At 46.6% G+C, this 13570-nt stretch overlaps 1 protein-coding gene across 6 annotated transcripts in view; it reads right to left on the minus strand.

The window, feature by feature from the left end:
- Positions 1-6013: 6013 nt before the first annotated feature.
- ST6GAL1 (ST6 beta-galactoside alpha-2,6-sialyltransferase 1) overlaps positions 6014-13570 on the minus strand; it is a 198348-nt gene continuing 190791 nt past the window's right edge. For all 6 annotated transcript variants that reach the window (XM_082624434.1, XM_082624433.1, XM_082624429.1 and 3 more), the window contains 3 exons: positions 12558-12656; positions 11169-11343; positions 6014-8499 (listed from right to left, as the gene is read on the minus strand). In XM_082624434.1, coding sequence (XP_082480560.1) covers positions 8252-8499; positions 11169-11343; positions 12558-12656 — 522 coding nt within the window. In that variant the 3' untranslated portion in view covers positions 6014-8251. The remainder of the gene's footprint in view (positions 8500-11168; positions 11344-12557; positions 12657-13570) is intronic.

Raw genomic sequence — 13570 nt, forward strand, 5'->3', positions numbered from 1 at the left:
AGTATGAACTTACAACATCTTCTCATACTTTCACTACAGTCCTCTCTTCCTATTCCATGGGACAGGGCTATAGAACAATCAGCATCTGATCCCCTCCTACTGTGGCCCCTTGACCTTAAGCCAGGCAGGTTCACCTCAGCTCTGTCCCCTCCCCTTTGGACGAGGCCCTTTTCTGGAGGCTCTTTACCAATGAGGAAAATAGAGGCCCATAGTATCCCTACTCCAGCCTCTGAGACAGAGCCAAATGGTTGAATGAGTCCAGATTCAGCTTAAGTATAACTCATAACATTTATTCACTTCAACTTTTAATGAAGAGATACTTCAATTTCTGGCCAAGATAGAGTAAAAGAGACTTGATTTACCCTCCTGCATGAAACAGCTAAAGAACTACAAAAAATGTAAAATACAGTTTTGAAGACATTGGAAATCAGGTAACAAAGAACAGTGATCCCTGAGAAATGAGAAACAACAGAGCTTAGGAGCAGTACCTACAAAGAACCAATGGTTACCAGGAAGCTTACTTGCATCCCAGAACAAAACTCAAGAATATTTATTAGACTACAAAAGTATCTAACACCCAAAAAGAAAATATTTATATCTGGCATCCAATCTAAAATTACCAGGACATTCAAAAAAGCTAGAAAAAGCTACCCATAATGAGGAGCAAAATCTATCAAAACTGACCCAGAAATAAAAGTGGATATTATTAGTAGATAAGAACATTAAAAGTTGCCAAAAGTATATTTTATATTTTCAAGAAAGTAGCAGAAAGATGAAAACTGCAATATCTCAGATGAAAAATACTCTGGATAGGATTAACGGCAGATTTGACATTGCAGAAGAAAAGTTCAGTGAACCTGAAGATGTAACACCAGAAACTATACAAAATGAAACAGAAAAAATAAGAATTATAAAAAATGGAAAGAGCATCAGTGAGCATTAAGCAATCTGTTACTGTATTAGAGTTTCCAAAGGAGCAAAGAGAGAGGAAGTGAAAAAAGGTTTGAGGAAATAATGACCAAAACTTTTCCAAATTTGATTAAAACTATAAACGTACATATCCAAGAAGCTCAAATAACCCCAAGCATAGGAAACATAAAGAAAACTCCTGACTACTGTTGGTAGTCTGTTAGGTGTGGCTGGTCCCCGGTCCAGTCGGTTGCCAGGCCCTACCTTGTGCCATGGCTGCCGGCCACTGGTAGGCGGGACCAGGTCATGAGCTGGCTGGTTGCAGAGCCTCAGGGGGTCCCAGGTCTAGTGCTCGCCCACTAGTGGGCAGAGCCAGGTTCTGGGGTAGGTGGTTGCAGGGCCAGGGGGTCCTGGATCTGGTGTTAATCTGCTGGTGGATGGGGCTGATTCCTGACACAGCTGGCTGCCTAAATGATCTGGAGGCAATTTTATGATATATTTTTAAATTTAAAAAAAAGTGGGATATGGTCTCTTTTTTTGCATTTTCTATATATATATATATATGTGTGTGTGTGTGTGTGTGTATGTATGTATTTTTAAATTTTACTGGAGTATAGTTGATTTACAATGCTGTATTAGTTTCAGATGCACAACAAAGTGAGTCAGTTATACATATACATATATTAACTCCTTTTTAGATTTTCTCATATAGGTTATCACAGAATATTGAGTAGAGTTCCCTGTGCTATACAGTAGGTCCTTGTTGGTTATCTATCTTATATATAGTAGTGTATGCATGTTCATCCCAAGCTCCTGATTTATCCCTCCCCACCATGTTTCCCCCTTGGTAATCATAAGTTTGTTTTAGATATCTGCAAGTCTGTTTCAGTATTGTAAGTAAGTGCATTTGTATCATTTTTAAAAATTAGATTGCACATATGAGAGATATCATATGATATTTGTCTTTGTCTGATTTACTTCACTTAGTATGATAATCTCTAGGTCCATCCATGTTGCTGCACATGGCATTATTTCATTCCTTTTTGTGGCTGAGTAATATTCCATTGTTTATATGTACCACATCTTCTTTATCCATTCCTCTGTTGATGGACATTTAGGTTGCTTCCTTGTCTTGGCTATTGTAAATAGTGCTTCAGTGAACATTGGGGTGCATGTATCTTTTTGGATTATGGTTTTCTCCAGATATATGCCCAGGAGTGGGATTGCTGGATCATATGGTAGCTCTATTTTTAGTTTTTTAAGGAACCTCCATACTGTTCTCCATCATGGTTGTACCACTTTACATTCCCACCAACATTGTAGGGAGGGTTCCCTTTTCTCCACACCCTCTCCAGCATTTATCGTTCGTGGACTTTTTGATGATGACCATTCTGACTGGTGTGAGGTGATACCTCATTGTAGTTCTGATTTGCATTTCTCTGATAATTTGTGATGTTGAGCATCTTTTCATGTGCTTTTTGGCCATCTATATGTCTTGTTTGGAGACATTTCTATTTATATCTTCTGCCCAGTTTTTGATTGGGTTTTTTTTGACATAGAGCTGCATGAGCTGTTTGTATATCTGGGAGATTAAGCCCTTGTTGGTCACTTCGTTTGCAAATATTTTCTCCCATTCTGTGGGTTGTCTTTCATTTTGTTTATGGTTTCCTTTGCTGTGCAGAAGCTTTTAAGTTTAATTAGGTCCCATTTGTTTATTTTTGTTTTTATCTTCATTACTCTAGGAGGTGGATCAAAAAAGATATTGCTGCGATTTGTGTCAAAGAGTGTTCTTCCTTGTTTTCCTCTGAGAGTTTTATAGTGTCCAGTCTTACATTTAGGTCTCTAATCCATTTTGAGTTTATTTTTGTATATGGTGTTATTTTTGTATATGCTTAATTTCATTCTTTTACATGTAGTTGTCCCGTTTTCCCAGCACTACTTATTGAAGAGACTGTCTTTTCTCCATTGTGTATTCTTGCCTCCTTTGTTGCAGATTAATTGACCATAGCTGTGTGGGTTTATTTCTGGGCTTTCTATCCCATTCCATTGATCTGTATTTCTGTTTTTGTGCCAGTACCATACTATTTTGACTACTGTAGCTTTGGGAACTGCTAGTAGGGATTATCTTTGGTTGGAGATGGACTTTTTCCTCTTCATGATTTTCTGTTTTGACAGTAAATATGTGTAACTTTTATAATCAGGAAAAGCATTTTCCTTAAAGAAAAAAGGGGGAATCCTGCCTGTCCCTCAAGACTGTCACCCACTGAGACTCCCCAAATCCCAGCCAAAATGAATCTTTCTTCTATAACTTCATTATTGTGCTTTTACTTTGTATGATCATATTCCTTCATATTTGGCATTTGCATAGTATTTTTCTTCTATGCAGTTATAAATTCATGCCTAACAACAATAACCATACTTTCCAGGCTTAGCTTTTCAGAAAATGGCAGCTCTCTTCTCTCACTTGAACCTGATAATACTACACACAGACAGGACAGGTCTAGTCTCCCAGGCTCTGATTTCTTGGAGGGCAGGTGCTGGGAGTCTTTGTCACTGTCTCCCAATGCCAGCCACAGTGGGTGCTCACTGTGTACTTGCTGGACTGAATAGAATTCCTCTCCCCATTATAAACTTGTTTTCCAGTCAATCCTGAGAAGGACTGGATGGCAGCATAAATGCATTGGGTGATGGGATTTCATGGGTGCAAGTGAGGCCTTTTCCTCTCTCCTGAAACTGATGCCATTACCCAAGCCCATAAGGATGAATTTTCTGGGTTAGGGTGTTCCTGCCCCAGTTAGAGTGGAAAGTGTCCCTGGGGCCATAATGCACTCCCCATCACATCACAGAACATCCTCAAAGGCTGCTGTGAGAGTCACAGATGAAGTAAAAACCAAAACCACACAGGGAGCTGGGAATAGGGTGGGGGTGGCAGTCCCAGAGTTCCAGTGCACTGCTTCTCCGCCTCCTGCTTATGGCTGTGAAGCCATTACTGGTGTGGGTAAAGCACACTTGCCAAGGTGTGAAGCGTTCTGCAAGAACAAAGAGCCTGGAGTTGGGCTTCAGTCAGTAAAGGGATCTGTGGGTGGGGTGGGCATGGAGGATGCAGGTACGAATCTCTCTCTCTATTGGTCTTTCTCTTTGTGACTTGTGTCTTTCTTCTCCTTAAGCAGCTGATGAGGAAAAGAGAAGCCAGGGTCTCATTTTTTCTCCTTCACCCCTAACATACACACCTTAAAATAACCAGCAGATAGCAAAGTAGGAACCAGGGGAAAGGCAGCCTGGGGAGGTTGCAGAAGCTCCCCCAAGGCCCAAACAGAGAAGTCTAGTGCCACCCCAAGGCCCAGCTCACCAATTGAAAGGACCTCATAGAGATTTAAGGCCACTGTAAATTTGGCAAGCACAAATCTCAATTTCCAAACTAATTGAAATCTATTTTTCTTTCACTGCTCTTTTGAGCTCCCATTCCCCTGAGATTCAGGCAGAAACCCAATCTCAGTCGAGATGGCGTTACATCTGAGTTCCAGGGAACTTGCAATGCTAAGGCATTACGTGCAGGGGTCGGGGAGTAGTCTTCCGTGTTATCTGACCTCTCAACACTACTCAGGGGTCCCTCATTCACGATCTCATCATTCAGCTGCTTCTTTGCCTCTCCAGGCATGGGAGCTCTTCAAGGCTGCCTAAGGTCCAATCTGCCTGGACTACAGCCCCGTGAAAGCCTCACTCTCCAAGGATTTGCTGGTCCTTCCTAGAGCTTTGGCTGGGGACACGGCACAGGGCCCTCTCTCCAGGTTCTGAGACAGCCTGGTTCCTCTCAGTGTTCTTTCCAGCCCCACTCCAGGGGACTCTGTTGTAGTTATAAGGAGTTATAAGCAGGGGTGGGGAAATATTTGTTTGCTAGGGCTGCCATAACAAAGCACCACAAACCAGGTGATTTCAACAGTAGAAATTTTTGTCTCACAGTCCTGGAGACTGGAAGTCCGAGATCAAGGTGTCAGCAGGGTTGGTTCTTTCTGAGGGCTGTGAGGGAAAATCTTCCATGCCTCTCCTCTAGTTTCTGGTGGTTCACTGGCAACCTTTGGCTTGGAGAAGTATCACCCCGATTTCTGCCTTCATCTTCACATGGCGTTCTCCCTGTGTGCATGTCTACCTCTAAATTTCCCCTTTTGTAAGCACACCAGTCATACTGGATTAGGGGCTCACCCAGCACCAGTATGACCTCATCTTAACCAACTGTCTATTTCCAAATAAGGTCACATTCTGAGGTACTAGGGGTTAAGACTTCAACATATGAATTTAGGAGGACATATTCAGCCCATAACAGGAGGTGGGCAGTTCATGGGGAAGAGGAATGATTTTTTTCTCCACTTACTCCTGCGCCTCCTCAGGATTTGTATGTAAACAATTTGGCTGTTCCCTTGGGACATCATTCCTTTAAGGGTTTTAGGCTTTTGAAATCAACCTTCTTTTCATTCTGCTTTCTGCCCTACTGCAGCCCTTCCCTGAGGTATTGGATGAACAACAGCTTCATGATTTGAATCCCAGCAAGAGCAAAATGAAGAAAATAAACCAGTCAGTATCTCAAAGATGCTGCCCTGCCATGTAAGTAAGCATTCCTTTTCCTGGAGTGTTGAAAAGAGAGGCTAAGAGGCCAGAGGAGCTTGTGGGGGAGGATTTGGGGGTTTGGAATTCCAGTTGTGTCCTCTTTGGAGACAAGAATTGACAATGAGCAGTTGTTCCCTTAGCAAGTAAGAAAAAAGGGACAAGCTTTTTAAAAAACATTTATTTTAAAATTTTACATAATCTTTGGGTAATTCAGAATTAGCTTAGTCATGATTCAGAAGTTTCTGAGATTGATGTCTCAACTCCAAACCAATATCCATAGCTTATCTGATTGATGGAAGGATTTGAGGACCTCATGATATAGAATGAACAGATGGCTACTGAAGAACACAGAACACCTTAGAGACAGTGGCTTTCCTACAGGACTCAGTCATAATTTTTAAATTACCTATCACAAATATTAAACATCTTATCAGACTAATGATAATATCCACACCTTATTTGCATTCTACCAGTTTCCATGTAGAGAAAGCACAGAATGAAATTAATTTGATCCTTTAATAATAACAATTAAAAGCTAGCATCTACCCAGTGTAGTCTTAGTGTCCACACCAACATCTCTCTCCTGATGACGGAATACCACCTTCCTCTGCACTCAGTCCTCATGATTCAAAGCTTGTGAGGAATTGTTGGGCCCAGAGACATGGAAAAGACTCATGTTACACAGCAGCCCGTGGCCCAAGTGCTCCGCCTGTCCCCGAGCAGATCGGGCCTGAGCTGCCGGCAGGGAGGAGGAGGGGCACGTTCTGCACCCTCCACTCCCTCGTATGGTTTCCAGGGTGTTCTAAGCAGGGTAGGTGTAGTCTCCCAATAGGACATTAACTTCCCTCAGGACAAGGCCCCCTCTCTGGCCTACAGAGCAGGGTCCTGCCCAGATGTGAGCACAGAGCAGGTCCTTAGTAAAGGAAGGGAGGAATCCAGCATGTACTGAGCACCTGCAATATGCCAGGTAACCCCCACAGCACCTGTGAAGCAGGCTTATCACCCATTTTACAGATGTGGAAACAGGCTCAGAGAGGAGAATTTGCCCATGGTGGCATAGCGAGTAATAGGGGAACATCACTTTGAAAACCCAGGGCTTCTCACTCCAGAGCTCTTTCTACTGCCTACTCAAGCCAATGGTTTGGCAGCACATGAGGACTCCAGCTCCAAAACAGCTGGTCTGGAGCTCAAACATTCGAGGCCCTTGAGCACACAGGGCTAGCTTTGGGAGTCCAGAAGCCTGGTCCAGTCCAGTGTGGCTCCCCATCAGGGGAGGGGACTTAGCACAATGGTCCAGGGAGTGTGTAGACAGACCACAGTGGGTAGGCCTCTGCCTGAAGACTCTGGTTTTGCTCCCTTGCAGGGAGGGGTGGAGGATACAGCAATCTGATACACCTGGTGAGAATCAGTCATGATCTCCAAGGTTCTGACCTCTGAGAGCTACTTTAAGTCCTAGAAAACCACATTCCCAGTCCCTGAGAGACTTTTCACAAAAGGCCCATGAAGGTCAAAAAGAATGGGTGAGGATATTTTAAAGTGGAAAATGCTTAAAAGTAATTTTGGAGGAGGAAGACTAAAGGGAAAAACAAGATTGCAGGAGGAGGTTTGGGGGTAGGCATCAAACAGGAAGACTTGGATATGGTGTGCACACCCAGCTGGTAGGCTAGGCTCAGACCAGGCGAGCCTGGGGAAATCAGGTTTTTGGCATCTGGCTTGCCTGGCATCTGTCATGGGGCTGCACTTGCTGCCTCAGACATGAGGGAGGGGGCTTCCTCAAAAAATAACTTGAACCTGTAAATTCAGGCAGATCTTAGAGAATGAATATGGGTAATAAAGGCAGAAAGGAAAACACATCTCAGATGACTCAGGCAGGATCTGCTTGACATGTTTTTCCTCTTCTAAAATCCACTCCACAGCCCCCAGCTCTATGAAGCCCTCTATGACCCACTGACACAGGAAGTGTGTGGCCCCTCCTGGTGCAAAGATAGCACAGCAGGCCCACCACCCTACAAGCCCACAGGGCACCGAGCACACTGAATCCATTCTGTCACTCGCACTGAGCTGTAAGCAACTTGAGGATGGAGACTGTACCTTTTTTTCTGTACTCTCATCTCCTCACATATGGAGAGGGCTGTGGGTTCAAGACCCTTTGCTCACCAGCACCAAGGCCAAGGGCCGCCAAACCAGCCGGAGTGATAGGAACACTGCCTCTCCCAGGGCATGGACCTTAGGAGCAGCTTAGTTCTAGAGGAACTGACTGTGTTTCCTATGCCTTGTGACACTTATTTGCCCCTCAGAGGCACCTTGTAATGGGCACAATCATAATATGGGAGAGTTTGTTTAAAACATGAAATCAGTGTCTAGGTGTAGATTTCAAGCATGACAGGGCATTGGTTTGCAAGAATAACGTCATTCCAGTGGGAAAGCAGCCCAGCTTTGGCAGCCCTGCTGGGAAAGGTGGATCTTGCATTTACCTGTGCAGGGAAGGGGCAGAGAAGACTCTGACTGGAAGGAATCCTAGGCATGTGTACATGAGTGTGGTGGGAAGCTCTCGATTCACACACCCCCATGACAAAAGGGCAGGCTGGGCCTGGGTCCCTGCCCTTGGATTCCTGAAGGTTCTTGCTGCCTGGAGTTCAGGCAGTGATCATTCAGGAACAGCCTTCCTGGGCCCAGGGTGGCCAGGAGACCAGCTGTAAAATGCCCGATGGAGAAGGGTGAGGGGGCCTGGCCAGGCAGCTTATGCTCCGCAGTGAATGCTCCGGAAGCCAGGTAATGTGGCTTTTCCAAGCAGGTAAATGTCGTCGTCCGTGCCCTGGTTGAGGTGCTTCACCATGTTCTTCTCAAAGAGGAGTGGGTGGTAGGCGCCCATCGTGCAGGCGCTGTCGAAGAACTTCTGGTAGTAGTAGCACACGTCAGTCTTGCGCTTGGATGGGAGAAACTCGTAAATATCCACCTGGTCACACAATGTCATCATGATGATGATGCCTGGAGAGGCAAGCAGAGGTGAGTCCTGCCCGACAACCCACCCCAGCTCCCCAGAGGGCTGCCCAGGGAGCCCAGCAGCTTATGCCCCCAAATCTGGGGAAGGTGTCTGTCTGGAGTTTCTGAGTGTGATTCCCTGTCTGAGTTGTTCTGGGAAGCCAGTCCAGCAGGCTGTTCCTCTGGGTGCAGGGCCCTATGCACTTTCGTAGGGTTCATGCTGCCCTGCTCAGCACCCAGGTCAGGGCCTGGTGCACAGCAGGTCCTCCCTAAACGCTGATGGGTTGAAGTGCTCCATCATCAGTCAATGAACTTATCACTGTCCATAAGCTATATGAAGAGAGAGGACAACATGACTGAGGAGACAGAACCATTCCATGCAGATATTACTTTCTAGCATCTCTGTATCTTGGATCAGCCTCTTAGATGGTAATTTGGGAGGTGTTTCTTATATCAGTACCTGGAGAAACAGCGTGGGGAGGGAAGGCTTCATGCCTCAGGTGGGAGGAGGGACAGTTGGTACATGAGCATGCCATGGTCCGTACTGATGCGCTCTGCTCAGTCAGGCAGGAGACAAGAGCCAAGAGGGTGTGGCCAGGTTGTGCTCTCAGGGAGGGTTACAGAACACTCGGGGTGCAGACCCAGCAAGAGGTGGGAGATGCCTGCCACCACCCACGCTTGTCCCCACCTGGCTTGGTCATCTCCTGCCAGACACGTCCTGCTTGGGGCCTCAGGTTCTTCATCTGCCCCAAGGGGGTGATTTACCCACTCTTGCTACCACATAGGCTATCGTTAGGATGCAATAACATCATGGCTCTAGACTGCTTTTGTCAACCATAAATATAGGGAATCTTTATGATGAACAGTCCTCACTAACAGCAAAACTGTAAACTGCTAGCAGCAACTCTGTTCTAGAAGAATCAGACATGGGAAAAGCCCCACCTCTGCCCTCTGGCTGCCTCCTGGTTCAATGGGGGAGAAAAGACACCTCTGCAACTAACTGATGAAGGCACAGCAGAAGTGCTTCTAGAGATGATGGGAGGGAGCCCTCTATGAGAGAAGGGTCCTGGTGCACCTCCTGGAGCACTGGTATGGGGCCTGGCAGGGGCTCTGGCCATGAGGGGTGGGCAAGGGGGAACGCCTGGTGGTGGCGGGAATAGCATGGACAAAGGCAGGCAGTAGGGCAATGAGAAAGTGTCCCAGGAAGCTCTCCATCTACTTCTGCTCAAAAGGGTCCAGGGAGAGCCCCCTAATGCACCCATCCAAAAGTGGAAGAGAAAGGTATGAAGACGATGGGATGCTGAAAGCGCCTCCATCTCTTTCTATCAGGAAATGCCTCTGATAGTAAACATTTATTTCGTTCGTTTGCCCAAGGAACATTTAGCTCAGGGCTATCCTGTGCCAGACCCACAAGGATGAGGCAAACGCAGTCCCCGCCCTGAGGGACTCTGCAGTCCAGTAGGGAAGGTGGGTGAGTGGGGACCCTGAGATGGGCGGGAGGTGGGGAGTCATAGGCAGCCCTGGAGGCTGTAGAAAGTGCCCGTGGTCCAGCTGAACTCAAAGTGAAAGGGAGGGAAGGGCAGACGGGCCATCAGGGTGGAGAGGTGTGGAGTAGGTCCAAGAAGAAAGTCTGTAGCCAGCATGCAAGGCCCCCAGCACTCTGACCCCAGCCCACCCCCATGTCAGCACCCACAGCTCCATTCGTGGCCCCCAAACCTGGCTAAGCCTCACCACTCAGGCTTCTCTCAGGGCCATGACTAGGGTGGTCACCAGGGTGAACAGATTTTTGAAATTCTGAATAAAATATTATTGACTCTTCCTTTTTCCACAGATTCTAATCTGGCTCAGGACAATAATGACATTATTATTGATCCTGCCTTTATCTAAAATTTTGATATTTTGTCTATCATAAAATTTTGCATTAATTGTGATTTTTTTTTTTTTTTTTTTTTTTTGCAGTATGCGGGCCTTTCACTGCTGTGGCCTCTCCCACTACGCAGCACAGGCTCCGGAGGCACAGGCTTAGCGGCCATGGCTCACGGGCCCAGCTGCTCTGCAGCATGTGGGATCTTCCCTGACCGGGGCATGAGCCCGTGTCCCCTGCATCGGCAGGTGGACTCTCAAACACTGCGCCACCAGGGAAGCCCGTGATTTTTTTAAAAAGATTCTGTGTTAAGATATCATTTGTTTCTGAGTTTTTTGGCACCTCCTTAAATTGTACACCTGAAGCAAGTGCTTTGCTGGCCTCATCCAACTCTCAGCCCCGCTCCTCCCATTTTCTTGCCTCCTCTTGTCGGTGCTTCCCATTTCTCCATCTCCACCTGCCAAATCCTCCCCTTTCCCAGTCCTGGGCCAAGTTCTCAAAGTTCTCAGACTGTCCCTCTGGAAGGGGTCCTCTCTCCTATGGCAACGGGCTGGTCACTTTTTCCTGGCACAAATTGAACATTGCCGCAGACACCTGACTGAACTCTCCCACTGGACACCCTGAAATTAAGGAGGCGGTGTCTATCTTATCAACCTCTGTGTCTTAGCTGGAATTTGCCTCAGTGTACAAACAGCCAAAACCTAGCAACTGTGTGGTGAATGAACAAACGAATGAACGAATGAGACCCCAGTAGAAGGCTAATCTGTTCTAGAATCAAGCACAAGAGGTCTTTCCCCAGACATGGACTCACCGAGCATCCCAGAAGATGGGGGGTTTGGCTGAATCTGCTCGGGGGAGATTTCTTGAATGACGTCCCACAGCTCCCAAGGCATCTGGGGCTTGAGGATGTAAAAGGGCTGATCAGGATGAAGCTTACGATAACTCTTGAAGTTATCGAAGAAACTGTAGTCGGGATTCTTGTACCACTGAAAAAGAGGGAAGAGGTCTTCTCAAGGAGAGCAACATGCCAATGCCACTGCTGCCCCCAGGGGGTTATCCTCGTCTGAGGACTTGAGGGGAGGTGGGGAAGGACCAAGGCAGACTCCTGAGGCACAGCCCCTTCATGAAAACAATTCCAGACTTCAAGCTCTCACTTGATAGTGGGGGACCCAGCACACAGCCTGTGCTCACCAAGCTTTGAGTTTGTTGACCCTGGAATGGCTTCAGACTTCAGGATCATAGAATCTGGGAAGGATATCAGAGCTGAGAGGGCCTCTTGGCCCTATCTAACCCCACCTCTCTTTTTTAAAGGGGTGAAAACTGGGGCACAGCTTGCCACACCTGTGGATTCACAGTCCTTGACCTGACCCAGGCAAATTTCAGTTCTAAGTGAGATCAATACAAAACTGGAAACTGAGGTAGTGAGAGGACGGTGCCAGGGATACCAGAGCCCATCAGCTATTGGTGTGTCCAGCATAAGAATTAAGTGTCCCAGGAACAATGCTCTCTGTCCCTCCTCCCTAAAGCCTTTCTCCTGTGGCCACTGCAGCCCATATCAGGGAGAGGCCAACTGACGTGTTTAACAGTGAGAGGGCCATTCTGGAGAAGCTAGACTCCAGCAGGACTGAGACCCTTTCTCCTTCCTTGGAAAAGCTGATGTTGCAGATCTGGGCCCTCTGCTTAGCAAATCAAGTCCCAGGGCAGGTGACCCCCCCCCCCCAACACACACACATATTCTGTTTTCCTCCTCTGTAAAATGGGAATAACCATGCTGCTATCTAATTCTTTAGCTATGAGAGAGAAATGAGAAGCATACGGAAATTGGAAGTGTGGGAAGAGTGTGGTAATATTACGTATAGAAGTGATAGTAACCACTGTCTATTCCTGCTGGTGCCCGTCAGGAATGATTGTATTACGTGAACACAATCCACCCCAGATGGTGGGAAATCCAGCCACTGTTACACCTGGTACAGACCATAATTGGGAGACAAATACATGGTAGTGCAGGGTGGGCATGGAGAGCACTGGTATAGGACAGGAATCCTTCTGAACCGCTAGTCCAGAAGTGGGGTGCCCTAAAATGGAAATAGCCAGCCCTCAGTGTGGTCCAGGTCAGCCGTGACTTTAAAACCCAGGACCTCGGGGAAATCCATAGACAAACAGGTGACTCAATCCCAATTTCCCATGGACACCCACTTACCTTTGGGATATCTGAATGGTAAACAGACGGGTCCCATACAATTAGGATTCCTTCATTGTACAAACTGTCTTTGAGGAAGCGCCCTTCTGTGGTAACCAACTGCAGGAAGAAACAGAGAAGCTGTCACCTGGACAGTTACACATGAATGTTGGCTTGTAGCAATACTTGACACATCGTAAGTACGACCTGAGGCCCCAGAGCCCCATGAAGCTTCTGAGTTTTGGTGCAGCACTTAACTTGAGTAAGAAGAAGGCAAAGATGCCAGCCAGAACTGTGTGGACCTGAAAGGACATTTTGTCATAATTCATCAGCCATAGAGCAGAAAGGGTTCCACTCAGACTTTTGAGGTTGTTGGAGCCAACGGTACAGTGAAAATGGCTCTGGGTATAGTCCCCTGCAGTCATACCTTATATGGGGGTCAGGGTGGCGAGGCTTAAAGTCAGAATCTCATATAACCAAAATGATCTCTGAAAAGCCCTTCAGTCACCTATAAAGTCCAGCATGTAGTTATTACAAAGCATGATGGAGACAGACACAGGACATCTCAGAATCTAATACAGGCCATGGTTTCTGCAGCACTGGACCAGATGCCAGTATCTGTGGTTAAGCACCAAATGAAGTAGTTGGCTCGTGTGGAGAGACCATGGCACATGTAAAAACATACGCTTAAACATGAGAATCTCACCAGGCTGGGGCAATGCTCACGTGCACCGTGCTGGGGAACCAGCCACTGCTCCACTCCTCCCCACACTCCCAGGCTCCCCTGCTCTCAGCCTGGCCTGGGCAAAATGTGACTGTGATAAGACTCCATGGGATGGATCAGTTTTGCAAAATCCATTAATGGCCTTTTAAAAAAGCAGAAACTATTGATAAACCATTAGCCAGACTCATCAAGAAAAAAAGGGAGAAGACTGAAAACTAGAAATGAAAAAGAAGTAACAACTGACACTGCAGAAATACAAAAGATCACAAGAGATTACTACAAGCAACTCTATGCCAATAAAATGGACAAA

Source organism: Mesoplodon mirus, assembly GCF_964341445.2.
Source record: "Mesoplodon mirus genome assembly, chromosome: 6".
NCBI classification, from domain to species: domain Eukaryota; kingdom Metazoa; phylum Chordata; class Mammalia; order Artiodactyla; family Ziphiidae; genus Mesoplodon; species Mesoplodon mirus.